Source organism: Triturus cristatus, chromosome 7 (assembly GCF_964204655.1).
Source record: "Triturus cristatus chromosome 7, aTriCri1.1, whole genome shotgun sequence".
NCBI lineage: Eukaryota > Metazoa > Chordata > Amphibia > Caudata > Salamandridae > Triturus > Triturus cristatus.
In genome coordinates this window covers 430,142,584-430,162,597 of record NC_140590.1, presented here as the reverse complement: position 1 = coordinate 430,162,597, position 20,014 = coordinate 430,142,584, and the positions used below count along the sequence as shown (strand labels likewise).

Below are 20,014 nucleotides of genomic sequence, written 5' to 3'. Positions count from 1 at the left end.
ATCTGAGGGCCATAATGCCATATCACTATACATGATATTCAGTCATATCTCTGCTGAGGATTTGTGCTCTCTGTGGCCATTTTTTATTGTATGCCCTGTATAATAGCTACATGTTGACTGTAGGAGAGAATGTACTAGCTTTAACAGGGGCCCTGCTCCTCCATCTTTTGTTTTGGATGAGATGAAAGCCATGATTATTTACCATACTCTTAGTTATACTATACAGGAAACCCTGCAGGCACAACTTTGCACTAATCTCCTCCAGTTTGAAGTGGATTACTGCCATCGCCTTTGTAAGCATCAGTCGAAAAAAGCCCAGATAACATTTGAACAGCTTACCGCCACCCGTATCATACTCTTAAAAAAAGGATATGGGATAGGGTCTTTTAAGAATGGTGAACTAAACAGGCATTATGATTCAGGAATAGCGAAGATATAAGACATTTGTTTTCATTCAAGCTTAGTGAAACAAAGTAAGTACTTCATTTCTAGCATTCGAAATCTGTCTGGCCCAAGAATAAAAGGCACTGCGAGCATCCTGTCTGCTTTCCACAAAATTTAATTTCACCTTAGATTGTGAGAAGGGCCCCCCTCATAAGAATCAATTGATGGTTATCTGCAGGCAGTGATCTAACCCAAATTAACAACCTCCCAGCTTAAAGCACCAGTCACTTCCAATTAACAATCTCCCAGTGTCAGGTACCAGTACCTTCAATTGAAATTAGGAAACCTCTCTTTCAATCGGCTTGTAGTCTAGATTTTATTCCAACTAAATTGTATAAAGAATTCCCTGAAATCATCTCTAGCTTGGAGAAGCTGATTAACTCTCACTCCTTATTAGGTCGAGGCCAGGCAGCGCATGCGCTGTCCCTTCAAGATATGCTGTGTCCACTCTGTGGACTTACAGCCCGCCTCTGCCTTTTTATTCGTCCCTTCAATTGTTAAAAAATGCTTGCTTGCTAGTGGTTAATCCTTCCTCTTTGTCCCTGCTTTTTGTGTTTGTTTTCCTCCCACAGAGCACCACCCAATTATTGTTAACATTGCGCTTTTGTGTTTGTGTTGATTTAGGGGACAATTATTTTCTTTGATTCCTGCTCGTGTCACTGTTTGCCAGTCTTCAGTGGTTAAGATTAGACACCCGTCACTTAATCTTCCTGTCCTTTTCAAATACCAAGACAAAACGTTAGATGCTGTTTCAAAGTCGCCTCTTCAAATTTCTCCGACTTCAATGTATGAAGATTTCCCCCAGACACCTCTTGCTACACTGTTTGTTGCTTTAGCGAGTCTCGGTTACCGGACAGTCAGCTGCCCAACCTTGCAGCACAGTTATGGGCAAGACTTCGGCAACTCCAGTAGCTTTTTCCCTAATGCTTGTTTTATAATGTGCACTCAAGCATCCCAAAGGTGTTGGAGCTCTTTACATGAGCGCTAGTTACATTTCACAAGGTCAGATTAATTTGTGGGGGCATTTTTATAGAGCAGGAACTCGACTGACCCAAAAGAGTTGGAGCACTTTACAAAAGCGTCAGCTACATTACACAAGATCAGGACAAATCTTTGTTTTTAGGTGCAAGGAGATTAGGTGATGCTGATGTTGTCCCTGTTTATTCATTAGTTCCCCTCTACCTGACAAATAGGAGCATTTTTCTATTGTTTTTCTATGTCCAGTGCTTCTATACCCAGGGGGCTGGAACAGAGGGTGGGCCCAGGGCCTTGCTATTAAACAGATGGTGTGAGCAATGTTTTCAGTGGAAAACACTGAAGAAGGCTGCCTGGCGAATAGAGGCCTGAGGGGAGAGGTGACTTCTCCACCAATGAGAAGTACTTCACTGCTTTTTTTCATAGGCTGTTCAATACTCTAATGATGCAGGCACACACAGAATATTGTAGTGCTGTTGACTGGCATTGAGGCACTGGTCTTTCTGTTTGGGTGTTAAAAAGCCTTGGAATGTGTCCATAAATGTTTCCTGAGGCAAGCATGTATTCCTGAATCACACTGCATGACCCAAGGAGTAGTAATTGTATAACTCTTCAATTCCTGGCGGCACAGCACCCAGGAAAATGGCTTAAAACTTTTAAGATCCCAAGGCGAGACCTATTAGCTATGCCAGTACTTGTTTCTTTTGGTACCAGCATCTTGTGGGGAAGGCTTTTATTGCAGTCGTCTGTAGAAGGATTGTGATTGTATTGGCCCGTCTCATTGATGAATTCGAACACAAAAATCTATACTCGTAATTTGTCAAATCGCCCCACATCTGCCATTTCCATTCTAGTAGATTCTATGCAGCATGGCTTTATTCAAACATAGGACACAACCTCCAGTATTAATTAAGCCATCTCAGCTTTGGAGGTTGCAGAAGAACTTCAGGAGCCTGCCAGGATGATACTGTTGGAAGCACAAAAAGCATTCAACAGGGTCTACTGGGTCTTGATTTGGTCTGTCATGGCACTATTGGGCTTGGTTCATTTTATAACCTGAATTAAGTCCCTCTACATCTCACTGATGGCCTGGGTTGCTTGTATGGGTAGTCTGACAGACAGGATTGTTATTAATTGTGGAACAAGGCAGGGCTCTCCACTCTTTCCTCTGCTTTTTTCATTGCATTTGGAACCATGTAGTTAGACATTAGTTATTAGTTACCAAACCCTCGTTAAGGCTCAATACAGTCAATGCAAAAATCCTTGTGTACGCAAATGATATAGCCATTCTAACTTCATCCCTAGTTCATGCCCTCCCATTCAGCAAATATGCTGCCTACCAGTTCTGTAAGGTGTCTGGTTACAAGCTAAACATAGAGAAAACCAAGATTATTACATACCTAACCCCAGAAGTTCAAGACCCCCACTATGTTAGATTAGTAACTTATCTAGGGGTCCGTATATCTTCTAGTATGAAGTATATAGTTAGTTTTAATTATGGCGTGTTATACCTTAAATCACCTGGCATTATTCAGGAAATGCTACTTAGGACACATGGGGCTAATCGGAAGATGTAATCTAATCAAAATGGCTATCTTGACACATTTTATTTTTTTATTCATATCCATACCATTCTATATATCAAAGGTTTTCTTTAAAGGGCAGGGTCAAGCTAGCAGAAATCTATCTGGTAGTATGATGGTGATGATAAGCAAATCAACATGAACATGATGGAAACTATCTGGATGTAGTTATATTACAGCTGACTTAATTTAGAGTTGAGGATTTCTCGCACAGATGGAAAGTTGCATATCTAAGTTCATAAAACCTATCATTTTAATTTTTTCACATTTTTAACCTTCAGTTATGAGCTACTGGGATTGGTCCTCACTGGTGCATTCTGCCTCAGTATACAATATCAGAGTGCAGTATTAGTGCAGTTTTCATCAAGACTACCAGTTTAGGTCTAAGATGGGAAAATAATGCTTCTCTTGTGGTTTTAATATTTGTTACTTTTCCTTAATTCTTTTATAGTACCTATGCATGTGATTCATCATAATCCACCATCAAATAAATACCCATTGTTTTTGTGAATACTATATTGTTAAAATACAAGGAGATAATTTCCAATTGGAATTTCAGAATATTTTTGCTTTAGATCAGCAATGGATATTTTCTTCGGGTTCTCCCTATTTAAAACATGGATACAATGTATCATAAATACAAGACAAGGTCATACTGTTATGCCATACCAAAATTGTAATGAACTGGACGATTATGTTTTCATGATTTGTGTATGTTCAATTTACTCCTGCTGAAATGACCATTAGCCAGATGCTGCATTTACTATGGTAACTCCATAGAACACCTCTGTCTCAATTACAGGATTAGTTCCTCCTATTTCATTTGATTTTATCTTCATGTGGAATATAGCTCACTCAGGATATTTGCAGACGTATTATGCACTTTGAGGCTGTCAAGAGCTTGACATTCTTATCCACTGTTTGATTTTCTTGCTTTATTGGCATGATTATTACATTGTGAGTTTTTTGTATAGTGCAAAGTTTGGCATTTCTTCATCATTTGGCGCTAGTTTCCTAGGAAGATGGATGATTACGGGTCTAACTGACAAAGTGTTTCAATAAAGATATGTCTGGTCTTGAAGAAAATGTTGCTATCCCACATAAGTGTAGACAAAGTGATTTATAGGGAGAGGAGATTCTCCTCGGGTCACATCTTGAGATCTTCCACCCTAGCTTGTATATGTACTAAGAGCATCATAGGGTAACTCTGTGGGAAGGGGGGTGGGGCGTTTGGGTCTTATCAACCCGCACCCTAATGTATGCCAGCTCTAGCAGCAAAGTCACCAGGAGTCTTTACACATCAGTGCATGGGTGAAGATACGTATACTGTTTCCACAATCATACGTGGGTGCATGTCAAGCTTCATAATACTGTGCTTCTGACTCTTCCGATATTTTTCTAAAATGTTTTTGTTTCTTATTGAGGTTCTGAAAGAGCAGATGCAGCCTTAATTCCTTGTTTACATTTGCTTTGTATTTGGGCAGATCTGTTTTCTTGCCTGGCACTATCCATAAATTCACTTTTCCTATAGCACTTGCAGCAGTGCTTTTGTGGCTTTGAGATTGGATATTTTTATTTATATTTGGGAATGTGTTTTACCCAACTTGAAAATATTATATTGTTAATCAACTTTGCTCATCATATCAGGAATATCTGTGAAACTGCACTTAACAATGCTCATCTTTGATTAACTTAGATGTTGTTAGCAGAGAATACCAGGCCGGTTACTAGTCATTCTTCTCACTTCCTTAATCATTTTGTAACCCTGTATTGAGGTTTTCTGACACTTTGTCACTGTTGGTTGTTTTATCTGTTTTGTGCCCACTAAATTAATTTCAAGGAAACCACATAACAATCATCAGTCTAGGCGAAGCATATTCAGTATAAGCCCATGAGGACTGGATGTGAAAGCAATTTCTCAAAAATCTTAACATTATAAATGTTCCTTTCATCATCTGCACAGTCGGTGGTTATTCTGAACATTTGACATGGATTCCCCTTCACGGACATTTGTAATACATGTGTACCTTTGCTCACACCAAATTTGTCTTTTATGTTAATTCACAGGTTATTCCAGTGGCAAGCAAAGTTATTGTGTTCCCAGGATGAAAACATTTACGTGTGCAAAAAACAAATCTCCTAAAACTCCATGTTCGAGGCATATGAGCTGCAGATCACACAGTGTGCATAGATCGTCATCTGGTGTTGGGCCCGGATGTTTGCACTTTCTTGTTGTATTGGAATAAGTCTTTGGAAGTCACAAGATAGGTGACTCCTCCTTTGGACAATAGTGCGCATGGGCATCGACTCCATCTTCAGATTGTTTTATTCCGCCATCGGGCTCAGATGTGTTCGTCGCGCTCCAGTTCGGTATTGTTACCGTTCTACCTTTCGATGTGCAATCCTTCACCCATTCTTTGGTATTGTTTCAATCGTGTTTCCCATTCGACACGCATCTCTACAAACTTGAATTCTTCGATTCCGGTCGTTGACACAGGCCTTTGGGCCTAGCTGCGCCATTAGGCATTTGGCTCATGGAAAGGACTCCTTTCAAAAGTGTCCTCAATGTGGATCCCAGTTTCCACACGCTGATCTTCATGAGGTGTGTAACCTCTGCCTTTCGCCCGAGCACGAGGCCAAAGACTGTCCACCTTGTGCCTCTTTCCGCTCCAAGAAAACAATATGGGAACATTGAGCTCGAAGAAGCATGGCTCGATCATCAACATCGATATCGGATGATATCTTTCAAGAAGGCATCAATGTACCGGAGCAGGAGCAAATCGAAGAGGGCAACATTAGCGCCTCCAAAGCAGACGTCGAAGACATCACTCCAGGGCAGCACGTCGAAAGTACTGATTTTGACCCCTCCCCCCCAGCCATTCACAAAAAGGCTTCGGTAACACCTTCACCTTTGGGCCCAGGTGCACACCGGGACAAAACTTCCCACGCCCCGCTTTCGGGCTCGGCAAAGAAGTCACTACATATCCTTCAGGCCACACTGGATCGAGCCAGCCTGCCGTTGGTGCCGAAACCCCATCCCCGGCACCAAAAAAGAAACCACTGTCTTCGTCTGCACTGGCGCCTGGTTCCACATCGGCGCATTCAGCATCGAAATCCACTGGCACTGACTTTTCAGCTCCGAAAAAATCATCGGAACCGAGCAAACAACCGGTTCCAAAAACCACTGGCGCTCAGCCTTCGGATCCCAAAAAATCATCGGAACCAAAGAAACAACCGGTTCCAAAGGCCCCAACGGAACCGAGGAAAACTCCCGATTCCAACGCTAAGGAGCATAAAACGACTCCGAAACTTGTGCCACACAAACAATCAGACCTTAAAAAATCGGCACTGAAACATCACACTCCAGAGAGAGAGCTTTTTCGACCTGATCCAACCCAAAAAGAACTCTCGAAATAGACCCCAAGACAGGTCACCTTATACTTAGTCCTTCCAGGAAAAGGAAAATGGACAAACTTGTTCCAGCTCCACGCCCTTTAAAGAAGAGAGACATTGCAACTTCTCCTTTCAGAATTCCTTCTCCACCCCCTCCTCCACACCACATCTCTCCAATCCCATCTCTGGTACCCTCACAATCTCCTCCACCTCAGGATGATGACACCTCTGGGGAGGAAGGGGATGATGAACCTTTAGAGGAACCTAGTCATCCTAATACCCCAGTGGACCCATGGGACAACTATGGCACACCATAGGTTCCTAATACACCACAAGATATCATCTACCCATCTAGACCATCCCCTCCAGAGGACACAAAAGGATTCACTCGGCTCATACACAGAGCTGCAGAATACCACCGTGTGAATCTGCACACAGACCCTGTAGAAGATTTCCTCATGGACACTTTTGCACTATCTCAAAGGTCCATTCTCCCAATGTTAAAAGGGGTAATCAAACACGCTCCTGAAGTTTTTAAGGATCCTGTTAGGGCTAGAGTTATTAACCCCCGGGTAGAAAAGAAATACAAGTCTGCCCCAGCTGACCCTGTTTACATTAAAGGGCAGCTTCCCTTGGATTCCTTGGTAGTCTCCAACGGCAGGAAAAGGGCTAACTCCCAAACCTCAGGCGATGCTCCACCTCCTGATAAGGAGTCAAAACTGTTGGACGCATCTGGTAAAAGAACTGCGTCCCAAGCAGCCAACATATGGAGAATTGCCAACACACAGGCTTTGCTGGCTAGGTACGATAGGGCACACTATAGAGACCCTACTACTAATTGTTAAAAATTGAAAAGAATGGACAATTGAAAAGACATGAAAATCTGTGTTTTCTTTCTACTCCTGCTTTGTTTAATCTATTGCTTCACTGTGCCTGGGTGACCTAAGGCACTTGCCACAGTTTATGGTCATTTTGAAAGTATGTGAACAATGTTTAGATCTACACCCCCTTTTGTATTATTACTTTTGTTAATCTTACAGACCTACAGATATTTAGATATTTTTTCATTTTAATGTTTAAGCTGGCTACTAGATCGTTCTCTATTATCAGTGTTCGAAATTGGGTCCCTGTGCTCATCTGCTGGTAGCTTGGCACAGAGCAGTCAGGCTTAACTTTAGAGGCAATTTGTAAAGTATTTGAGCAACACTCCAAACAGTAAAACAATGGAAACACCACACAAAAATCCCACACCATGTTAGAAAAACAGAGTTTAATTATATAAATAAAACAAGACCAAAATGACAAAAAGCAAATAAGTAGAACCAGCGTTATGAATTTTGCGCTTAAAAGTATAAAGCACCAACGGGGGATGTCTGGTCACCCTGAACCAGGTCAGACTGTGACGGAGCGCAGGTAAGATACAGTCCCAGATTAGTCATGCTGAAGTTTCACCTTAAGTTCTGTGCCTAGAGTGCTGTACATGCGGTAGATGTTTTTCAGGAGCAAGGAGAGTCACTGGCGATGGTCAAACAGGCAAGAAGAGCAGGCCGGACATCCTGGACGGACTGACTATGACCTTGCAGTGGCGATCCACGGTGACAGACGATGCTTGCTGTGCTAAGACACAAACATGCAGCAGTTCGCACTGGTTCTTTGTGTGAGCGGCACGGTTCTGGAGCCCAAAAGCTTGACTTTAAGAGCTTGAGAACCACACCAAGGGTCCAAGGACCTGAGAGGCACCTCTTGAGGGTCAGGATCTTGTTGAAGATGGGTCCAGGTGCTGTGGGGAGTCTGTTATGTCCCTGAGGCTCAGGTCAGGAGGACAGCAGACTGGGCCTGGGCATGAAATTCTGTTCCGCCCCTGGAGTTTGTGGAGTTTTTTCCACTCTGCGGACTTCCGAAAAAATCTGCAAAGTGGAGTTTTTTTCCTCGTTCGTGAACGATAAGTTGGCGAAAGAGGAAAATCTTATCCCAGACCACCACCCGGTGAGATTTCTCAATATAGGCAATCGTGGATGGTCGCTACAGCTCACGTCGTGAATTACAGAAATACAAGTGCACTTATTTAGACATAGTGAAGGCCACATGGTTACATTTTAGAGAGATCAAATTCTGACAGACCAATAGATGAGGAAGTGGGTCCTAAACTTAGTTTGTTTAACATCATTTTACCATTTGGTGGCACCATGCAGCTGCAGAAATGAGTAATACGTTCATTCCCACAAACAGCCAGCTGCAGTAAATATTCTTTCAGCTATAAATTGAAAACAATTCAGCGGTTATAGTTAGCTCAAGAAATTATAATTCATGCCCTACGGTAACTATAACTCACTACCCTGCCATACACAGTTTCTCATCGATATTTTGATTGCAAAGTTGCAATGATATTATCAATGATGTCATAGAAGATATCATGAGTGATGTAATCTGTGGGGTAATTGGCAGTGCATGACGAGAACGCGTGTTATAGTTACTTGAGCTAACTATAACTTCTGAATTACTATAATTTTGTATCTGTAAAATCTGAACCAACCTCTAATGTCCCTGTTACCTTTGTTTTTTTCAGTGAATTTTCAGGTTTTTTTTAATCCTGTTCCCTAACTATAACATCCCTGTATCTTTATGGTTGTTTCAGTGAATTACTATGTTTTTTTAATGCTATTTCCAATCTATAACATCCATGTAAATGTACGACATAAGTTTAGGTTACTAATGCACATTTTCACAAGTTTATAAATACATTGTATTCATATATTCATTATTATTATATGTTTTACAACTAAAAATAAAAAACAATAAAGAAAGGTAACTTATGTCATCTTTCTACAAATGCGGCACACCAAGTCTTTCTTTTAATTACATTCATTATTTGGATCCCAGGATCCATCATGGATCCTCAGACAAATAATGGGTCTGCCAGTTATATTGACCACAGTCAACAAAAACAATAACACATTTAATACAAACATATGCTATTGCAATTTCTATAAGTGTATCACTGCCTGTGTGTGGGTGTGTGAGTGGTTGTGTGTGAGATTGTATGGGTGTGTGAGTGGCTATATGGGTTTCTGAGTGGTTGCGTTGTTGGGTGTGTGAGTCTAGCAGTGGGTGTGTGAGTGGTGTGGTGAGTTTGTGAGTGGATCTATGGGTTTGTGAGTGGTTGTGTGAGTGTGTAAGTGGTTGTGTGAGTGGGTGTGTGACTGTGGGTCTGTGAGTGGGATTTTCAGTAGCTGTATGGGTGTGTGAAGATTGTGTTGGTGTTTAAGTTTGTGTGTGAGTATGTGAGTGTATTTGTTGGTAGGTGGGTGGGTGTATGTGTTTTTTAAATTGTGGTCAGGATCCCTGTGGATCTGCTGATCATATCAGATCCGGGTGGTTCCATGGATCCTCATGCACTAAAAACAATTTTTCGGCCATTAGAGGTCACCCACAGACCCTCCATCAGTGCCATGGGATCAGGGTACCTCTACCCTGACCCTTTCTATATCTTTTAAATTAAATTTTTCCTTCTGGGTCAAGTCGCCAATGCACAAAATGGGGGCCACAACTTTACTTTCAGGTTGCAGCCAGCCAATCACGGCATTGCAGTTGGCACATGAATCCTTGGATCATGTCAGATCCACCTAGGATTGGTGGTGAATCCGTGTCTCTATATATACATACATCTTTTTCCTTTAATAACTCCAAAACTACTGACCAGATTTGCAACAAATTACGAAAAGCACTCTTACTTGACCAAGATCTAGCTTTTTGCCAAATTTGGTGTGATTCTGTTCAGTGATTTGGTCTGTAGTCGTGTCTAACATCCCTATGGGAAATTGCATGGGGAAAATACATTTTGGGACCCCTCTTTTTTCTCGGCTTCCACCGACCTGATCACCCAAAAACTTTCCAGATAGCAGCTAAAGTGACTGTCAAACTAGTTTTGAAATTTTTGTGAAAATACATCAAACAGCGGCAAAGTTATTAGCACAAAAAAGCTCTTCCTCTGGACACTAGGTCCCAACTAATAAATACCTACCGGGGACCGCCGATAGGAAGGAAATAAATATATATATTACTGGCGACCGACAGACTGTGTGTGTGTGTGTGTGTGTGTGTATATATATATATATATATGTGTGTAAATATATGTATATATCAAAACAATACCCTTTCAGGCCTAGAGTGACACTTAAATTATGCAAAAAAGAAGTAGAGAACTCTGAGTAGTTCTCAAGTTTAGGTGGAAAGCAGCTCCTATATAGAGCACTCTGAACACCAGCGACACTCTAGATCTGCTCAACTGAAATGTCTGCTTTTCTATCAAAGTCTTTAACAATAGGATTAGCACAGTTCCATCCATGCCGAGATAGACAGGGACAAAGTCTTTTGCCTTTTCTACAGCAAAGTCTTTAAGCATTGGATTAGCACAGTGCTGTCCATGCTGAGCTGTAAAATGACAAAAGCCAATTACCACTCAGACAATTCTTGGCCCGGGGGACCGCCACCTCTCCGGGGCAGGCCCTACATCAAGAATGGAGTGGGGTGTGCGGTCTCCCTCTTGGAGCTATAGGTGTCCCTGGGCCCACCACCAACCTGGGCTGGCATGTGCTATGCCCCGAAGTGCCCGTCTCCAGGACATAGTGGTTTGCTGTGTTGGCAGGAGCTTTACCGCTCCCACCAAGCCACAGCAAACGCTCCGCTTCCAGCAAGTGAGAGCATTCAAAATGCTCATGCTTGCTGCAAGCAGTGCAGAATTGCTTTCACAAAAAGGGAGCTGCCTTTCCAGCAGCTCCCTGTGTGTGAAAGCAATGCCTGATCCCGCAGGAGGCAGGGAGCCAGTAGGGACAGTGGGGCATTCAGGCTCTCCTCGTGGTCCCAGTGGAGACTGGGTGCCCTTAGAGCACCCAGCAGACATGGCTGAGCCCCCCCTCCATCATTTGAAACATGTCTCCTGGCACACTACTAGTTGGGGAATGAAGTCTTCTTGGATGCTGAGGGCCCTTGAGGGCCAATAACCCCTCCTGTTACCACCAGTAAGTCCCCCACAGTGAGATTGTGGTGAGCTTGTGGGAGGCCCTGTCCCCTTTCCCCACAACTATGCAAAAGGGCCTCCTGGTGCACTAATGCTTGGGGAATGAAGTCCCCTTGAATGCTTAGGGTCCTTGGGGGCTAGTAACTCCTCCTGTTAACTCCAGTAAGTCCCACACAGTGGAATTATACATTGCTGATCAGAGGCCCCACCCATCTGCAAAAATTCCTAGTAGTTGAAAAAAAAACATAGAAATTCACTTAAAAAGAAACCAAAGGTTACAAGAACGTTATAGTTAGGAAATAGAATTAAAAAAAACCTTAGAAATTCACTCAAAAAAACCAAAGGATACAGGGGTGTTATAGTTGCGAAATGCAATAGAAAAAGCTTGAAATTCTCTGAAAAAAACGAAGGTTACAGAAGTGTTATAGTTGCACTCCGATTTTATTTGTATAAAACCATAGAAATTCAGCTGTTCTATTGCACTGCTTATGACCTCACATGTTACATCACTCATGACATATATACACAAATATATATGTATACACAAATATATATGTATAAATATATATATACACACACACACACTGTGAAAATGGGACAACATAGTTAGGTGTAAATGTCAGTTAAAACATACCACTTTAAACTAACAAAATCACTGAATAGCACCAGTTGTAGTAAATATAACTCATGCACTAAAGTAGCTATCGCTTATTTCAATCATGAATGATGTCATTTCAAATGTTGCAGTGATATTGTCTATGATGTCATAGAACATGTCATGAGACATGTAATATATAGGGTAACTAGCCGTGCATCGCATGGGGCCTTTTTTTAATATTAAGGGGACGCAAGGCCCCCCTCCCTGAGCCTTTAATGTGAGGGAAGCCCCATGTCAATCGCGGCCCCATTGGTTTCCCGCATGCACCAGTCTTGGGTGCATCGGAAGCCTGCATTGCTCCCGCCTGGCCGAAGTACGTTATTTTAGCATAGCTCTTGCAGGGTGTGAGCAATCTGCTCCCATTCAGCAGGAATTTTTTTGAAGCTGCTGCCTGGTGGGAGCAGACAGGTTTTCAGGGAAACGGTGTTACAAGGTGGGCTCCCAAGGACACCAAATTGGTGTCAGTCCCTGGGGATGGGGTCCCTGGGATCTTCAAGGCTCAGGGAGCCAGCCATGCCCCCCCCCCTTTAATTGTATCTATCTATCCTGGGTACGGTGTCCCCAGGGCCTTTCAACTCTCTGGGAGGGGGGCTGCATAACCCCCTCATTAAAAATGAGTTGGCACCAGGTGATGGGTTCCCTGTGGCCTTTGCGGGCTCTGAAAGTGTGGCTGTGTGCCCCATTCCCCTTTAATTTTAAATTTGCCACGTGAATAGATAGTCCCTGAGGCTCAGTGAGGCTTGGGGAGGGGGACCACGCACCCCCCACTCTAAGTTATGCATGGCCTTGGGAGGGGACCCAGGACCTCATAGAGGCTCAGTGATGGAGCTGCAAGTCCCTGAGTCCGCAGAGCTACAGAAAAACTCCACAAGATTCTGCAGAATTCCGCCATGGGGTGGTAAATGCGGCTTCCACTGCTCATACTACAATTTGGCTGCAAGAGCCCGCGGCCAGTCAAGTTGATTTTGCTGGCACTCAAGTAGAAAATCTACTTGAGCAGCAGCAAATCTACTTGAACGGCAACCCTCTGACCCTTTTGACTGCGACTGCTCATGAACGCCAGTGACCACCTGTGTTAGAAAATTGAGCTAGGACATGACATGTCTCACACGTGTTTGCCAGCTCAGATATTCTACAGTCTCATGGAGGAAAAAGTCCACCATGCCATGATTGGTGGAATTTGGTCACAACTCTGTGTTGCAGAGTAATGTGGTGTGGCCAAAATTCTGCGAGCAGAACATAACATCCCGCCCACCCCAAATTATTCTTTATTTCTGGCATAGCATCAGGCAGGTACTTGTTGCCATTAAGACTGCAGCGTTTCAATTTGGAAAGCTAGTGGGTGGAGGATATGTCAGTTACCATAGGTAGGTTGGTTTAATGTCAAGTGTGTAAAGTAGGCTGATCTTATGCCTGGCTGTGTATAGGATATTTCACTATTTGGTTGCAACCCAGGATAACCAGATCCCTATTGATTCTGTAACATGTTATGCTATTTTATGTCCTGTAATATTTCTATAGTGCACAAGTGCCTCTTGGTCTGCAGGGAGCACTCAAACTGACCTGAACAATTTGATGTGGGATTTTATATTTAGTTGGAGATTGTATGATTGTAGCATGAGCTATATGAGAGAAGCGAATAATGCTTGAGGTCTTGACAGGCGGTAAAGTCATGTAGTAGTGATCTTACACTTCTGGTCTACTCTGCTTTAAAGTTAACAATATAACATCAGTGAGTGTAGTTACAGACCACTTCCAGTCTCAGAACTCAGCTAGCCTTAAAATCAAACTTTGATTGTATCATCATTTGCCTCTACTTATATTCAGTATTCACTGTACTTTGGCTACGATTGTGTTCTGCACATATCAAAAACATACACAAATAATGCACACATACATGTAAATGCATGCCAATATTTATATGGTACTTTGAGAGAGATAAAGTCCGCATCACAGATCATTCATATATTTTTGATATATCTTGTTAATGAGCCACAATCTGTGAAAATCCCCTCATTTACATGGGCATGTAATCCCAGGCAATTTAATGGATCCTTCTAACCTTCATCCAAAGAGTTGCACAGAGGCTCTCTGAAGGTTGCTGGTACTGTTTGTTCTAGATTTTGTTGGTGTGAAGTCCAGAATATGTTACCTTCTATCACGCACCCATACAGTTGTATGTATGTATATGGTATTTCTATAGCAAAGGCTTAGTCAGAAGACAGCAGAGTGCTGTGCCATTGCAAAGACAAGCAAACAGTCAAGGAGCAATAGGAGAGGAAGCTGGGTTGTGGATGGATAACTGTATTGTGATGTAATGTTGTTTAAAGAGGTGAATCTGCAACTCTTTCCTAAATTGGAGCAGCGTTGGAGTGGTCCTGGAACATTTAGGGATGTTGTTGCAGATCCTGGGAGCATGGATTGAGTAGGCTTCTATCTTGATTTTTCTTTTTAACACTTTGTAGTCTGTGGATGGAGTACTGTCTGAGAACCACCACAGATGGTGAGCTTGGTCTGTAGGATAAGTGGGGCATCTGGTTGTGATTACTTGGTAAATTATGCAACTAGTTTGAAGATGATGCGGGCCAAAAGGGAATCCAATGGATGATGTGATCATATTGCTTTACGCCCTGGATCAGACATTTAGGATGCCCTTAAAGAGTGACAGTTTGGAATCTGGAAGACCATGGTGTAAGGCATTACCAACATCTAGATGTGAGAGTATGATGGCTTGAATAACAGTTCGCTTACTGGAAGAAACTGTTTGACTTTCTTTACATGAGAGAGATGGTACCACGCTGTCTTTTGTTTTGGGGCACTGTGTTCCTTGAGGGTGAGGTTGATGTCCAGAGTGAATGGAAGTGACTTGGAATTTGGTGAAAGTTGGGGTTCGAATCCATTAAAGTTCATGTCATTGAGCCGGGTTTTTACTGTTGCTTGTTTGTTGTTCTCGAAAAATAACAGGAATTCTGTCTTGGTTGGTTGAGCTTAAGGTAGGTACTGTCTATCCAGATGTGGATGAAGTGCAAGCAGTTTTTGAGATGTTCGATATCTGAGGAGTAGAGCACCAAGCTGCTCCATGTAAAGGTTGAAGATGACAGAAGACAAAATGGAACCCTGGTGGACTCCACATGCAATAGGGATCGTTTGTGACCTGGATGTGCCCATGTGAACAAACTGTAGTTGGTTTGAAAGGTAGGAGGAGAATCAGTTAGTTTATTGCTGGTGAATCCTATTAGAGACTCCTTTGTGTGTATGAGGGTGAGATGGTCGACTGTGTTGAAGGCAAATGCAGTCGAGAGCACTGTCTAAGATGCAAGCTAGTGGTCTCCGTGCTGCATCGTGACCTGAAGCCAGATTGGTAGTCATGTTGAAGATGGTTAGCATTCAACTTGCTCCCTCAACGTGCTACCGCTCATGAATTGATGTTTTTCCAAATGGACTGTTTTGCGACTCCCACCTTCCTTTTGTGCTGCATCTGATGTACTAATCAGCCACACAGCGAAATGCCTTTTCACCGATAGGTGTAAAACCTCAAACCTCATTTACATTTTTGACATAGGAGTCCTTTAATGGCTACCTAATAATGGCTGTGTCCCTTTGAAGAGCAGGATACCTATGTCAATGTTTTCATACTACCTTTCCTTAAAAGAAAGGTACTACTTTAAAGATACAAGTCACTCCATCTGAATTATCAATAGAGTTCCCTGGCTAAGACTGTGTGTGCCTGTTATGGATGTTAGAATTGATTGGGGGTTGTTTTGTTTTATTTTGTGGGGATGAAATTGTTATGATGAAATATTGTGTTTTTATTGGAATAAAGAAAGAAACACTATTGTTAAATGCATAGATTAATGACGTTTCATATGCCAATAGTATAAATGCTTTGAGATGAACTTTAGTTAAAGCAATAAAAAAAATTTGAAGAATTTGCTGGCTTATTTTTGATTAAGGATGTATTCCCTGCAAGAATCACTTAGGCATGTTGGAATTATCTGTGATGTTTTAGGTGCATTTAGGGAGACCATAGCACCACCCGGTCAACGGTGACACTATGGATGCAACATTACTTCATTACTCATGACATTGAGAGTCTACTACATTCCACGGTTCGTCATTAAGCACTTGCTTGCAATTTTTTAACTCTTTGACTACCCTACTGATGTATATATGTCACTAATATGTACACCCTGTGCACCCTCCTGACACACACACACACACACACACACACACATATATATATATATATATATATATATATATATATATATATATATATATATATATATATTTTATCTACTGGCGGTCGCCAGTAGATAGTTATAGTTAGGATCGTGTTTCCATAGGAAATCCGCAACATTCTATTTGGAATAACTTTGGCGCCGATTGACGAATCCTCGCGAAATTTGCAAAATAGGTGGGGCGCTCCGCTCCTTCCCTGAAAGTCTCGGGAGGATTCGTCAAGCGGGGGCTGAGAAAAAGGGGGTTCCCAAAACGCATTTTCCCCATGCATTTTTCCATAGGACCTTTAGTCCAAGCTACAGCCCGAACGGCTGAACAGAATTACTTGAAATTTGGCAGAGAGGTAGTCCTCAGGTCAGGGATGTGCCTTTTGCAGGTCTGGTGTAAATCTGTTCAGTATTTCCTGAGAAAATAGCATTTAAAAGCATATATATATCTACCGTATATCTACCGTACGCGCACGCTGCCGTGCGCGAGCGTGATTCTGATTGGTTGTTAGATCTTAGTAAAGATTCAAATCGGTCGAAACCAGGAAGTGCTGGCCGCCATTTTGTCTCTCGCAGTCTGAGGGGGTGAAAAACAAAGGTGGAGAACGTGAAAAGGGGGCACGGTGGACAGTTCCTGACCCCCTAGCCTTTGTCAGGGGGTCCCAGAAGGACACCCAAGGGCCAACATTTCCTTTAATTTTTTTGCAAAAAATCGCGGAGTACGCGTAGCGTGCGCGTACGGTAGAAACGGAAAAATTCTGCGAACTGCGTAACGTGGGCGCGCCGTGCGCAAAGCGCACCGTGCGCGTACGGTACGCGCACGGTGAAAAACCTTTAAAAAAAAAAATACATAACTTAGCATTTAAAAAACCGTACAAATTCACTGAAAAAACCATAGGTTTCACACACGTTATAGTTAGGAATTAGCATTTAAAAAACCTTGCAAATTCACTTAAAAAACCATAGGTTTCACACATGTTATAGTTAGCTGGACATTTCACTCATGAAAAACCATTGAAATTCCCCTGTTATAGTTAGTGCAGGCAACTATAACTCACGCGACCGCAATCCTCTGCTGATGACGTCAGATATTACATCACTGATGACATATGTGTCTTTCTGAAAAAAAAATATTTGTAATATATGTATAGCTAAAAATTAATGGAAGAAGACATGGGTAAATAAGTGTCTAAATACAGTGATGTAATATCTGACGTCATCAGCAGAGGATTGCGGTCGCGTGAGGGATAGTTGCCTGCACTAACTATAACGGGGGAATTTCAATGGTTTTTCATGAGTGAAATGTCCAGCTAACTATAACATGTGTGAAACCTATGGTTTTTTAAGTGAATATATATATATATATATATATATATATATATATATATATATATATATATACTGATGTGGTGTCATTTTCATATGGTTAGACCAGAATTTTTGAGAATCTGTGCTTGTATGCCTATTTTTATTAGCATGCTAAGTTATTTTGTCTTTGTTTTCATGTAGATAAACTGCGTGACCTTCCCACACCCAGACACAATGCCCGAACAACAGCTGTTAAAGCCTAGCGAATGGAGTTACTGTGATTATTTCTGGGTGAGTAAACCTTGGAATAATAATTACGATAGAAATGTACGTGTTTTCTTTTCCTTATCACATCACTATGGTATTTGTTTGCTGAAAGGAATATGCTTAATGAAATCACCATATTATATTAAAATATGGTTTAAGATCGCATATTTATCAACAAGCTGCAAGCGGATTTAATGGATGGTCTTTCTCATGGTAAATTTGCAAGTACAGATAACGGTTTTGTGCTAAAAAAGAATATTTATATAATCTAAAATGAGAAGAGTGCAGGAGTTTCTTTAGAGGGTTTCTCTTTAAATTCTTCAGGCTATTAGGGCATAATGAATTGGAGCCTCAAAATAACGACATATTGATTTTTCACTGTGTTTTCCTGCTTACAAAAACGTGAAATTAGAATGTAAAATATGGCCCTAAATCTGTCACAAATTCCATTTGCTTTGTTCATCCTTCAACAAGTTCCAATCATTGATGCAAACCGTGTGAAGAAAAGTGCTGTTTTTTGTTTTTTTTGTTGCAATAGTTAGTATTATACTGAACTGTTTTTTAATTTCAGCAGTAAAAAAAGCAAACAAATCTAGGCAAACGTGAGCAGGTTTATAACAAGCGTTCGCTGCTGTGCTTATATTAACAAGGCCGCAGTGGTCAAAGCGATTGCACATTAGTATATCAGATGAGTGGATCTTGGAAAGAATTAGTCCGAAGAGGAGCACAGCAGATTCGACAAGGCTGCACAGGCTGAAGTCACCAAGAATAATACAGACGATCTTGGGAAATCATACTTGCAACATTTAAATATAAAGGGTTCTTTCACAAGAAATAGAATGAACAATCTGACAGTAAGAGAACAACACCATACACGCACAATGTCAAGACTATAGGGTTGAGAAAGCAGCGGAAGAGAGTGTGGTAAGAAGCAGTCAGTCCGAGCCCGAAAGTGACATTGTGACCAGAGATATTGCCAAAAATCAAAGACAGTAGAGGTAGAGAGTGCGCCTAACTACTGTATCAATACAGTGTCAATAAAATGAGGAAGAGGTGCACAAAAATCCCATCTTTTTACATTAGTCTGTTTGCCCCTTCTCATATACCTTAGTTTTCCATTGCTTATAAATGGTATAATCTCTAGAGCTATAATTTATACGGTGGGGAAATGGCTCTTCCAACTCCGAGCCAACCCTAATAATGTTGCATTTAAGAAGCTACTGAACCTCGGAGAAGCATGATAAGGATGGACTGTGCTAGTAGGTGAGTTTTAGTTTAGCTAATAGGAAAACACTTGACAAATTAATTTAATCTGATACGCTACTCGAGTTGGCTTGGACAGACATGAGATGTACATGTAAGAATCTGTCTCACCCTATACGGCTATCCCATTAACAGTGATCCTGAAGAGATGATTAATTCCTTCAGCAATGGTTGATGGTACAATGTAATCTGTGAAAAATCCAAATCCCACATTGCATTCTGCAATATATGGAGTTATCGGCATCCCTATTGACTACCACTTCCCTACTTACCCAGCTCCCTAGTTGTTGGTGTTGGGTAAAAGAGAGCCCTTGCGGGAGCCCTTCCATCATTTCCTGCATCATCTGGATAATAGAAAGGGTAGAAAAGCTCACCACTAAAGTCTTGTGTGCTATATTAGGAACTGACATGGTTGTGTAAGGTCTTTCCTTCCCTAAATCCCAGTTATGAAGTTATTTAGTAAGACATAGGTCAAGAAGAGCCTTATTCTCTAGACATCCTCTTCCACACACTAAGAGGCAGCTAAATACTTCCAGCTCCTTACTGATGACCTGCAGTGGCAGGCACCAGAGAGCAGACGATGTTTGGAGTGGAGTTCACCGCTCTCTCGCCTGGCTTGCAGCAGCACCCACATCAGATGCCCACCAGTCTCAACTGCTGGTCTAACCATGGCACCACCCTGCTTCACTGTCCCCGCCTCTCGCTTCGCAATGGCAGAAGCTCTTGTGATCATTTGAGTGGAACAATGTGTGCATTCATCAAGGGAAATGTATTGCATTGAAGGCACACTCTGCATACTGAATAGTGCTTTGATTCATCCTCTTGCTGACCGTGTCTTCTTTGGCTGCAGAAGCCTCAGCCTCCGCCTTTGGACTGC

General features: G+C 42.0%; 1 protein-coding gene across 2 annotated transcripts in view; it reads left to right on the top strand.

Annotated features, from left to right (window-relative positions):
- Nucleotides 1-20,014, top strand: part of GAS7 (growth arrest specific 7) — a 1,339,070-nt gene that overhangs the window by 989,424 nt on the left and 329,632 nt on the right. For both annotated transcript variants that reach the window (XM_085616727.1, XM_085616728.1), the window contains exon 6: nt 17,809-17,898. In XM_085616727.1, the coding sequence (XP_085472853.1) occupies nt 17,809-17,898 (90 nt within the window). The remainder of the gene's footprint in view (nt 1-17,808; nt 17,899-20,014) is intronic.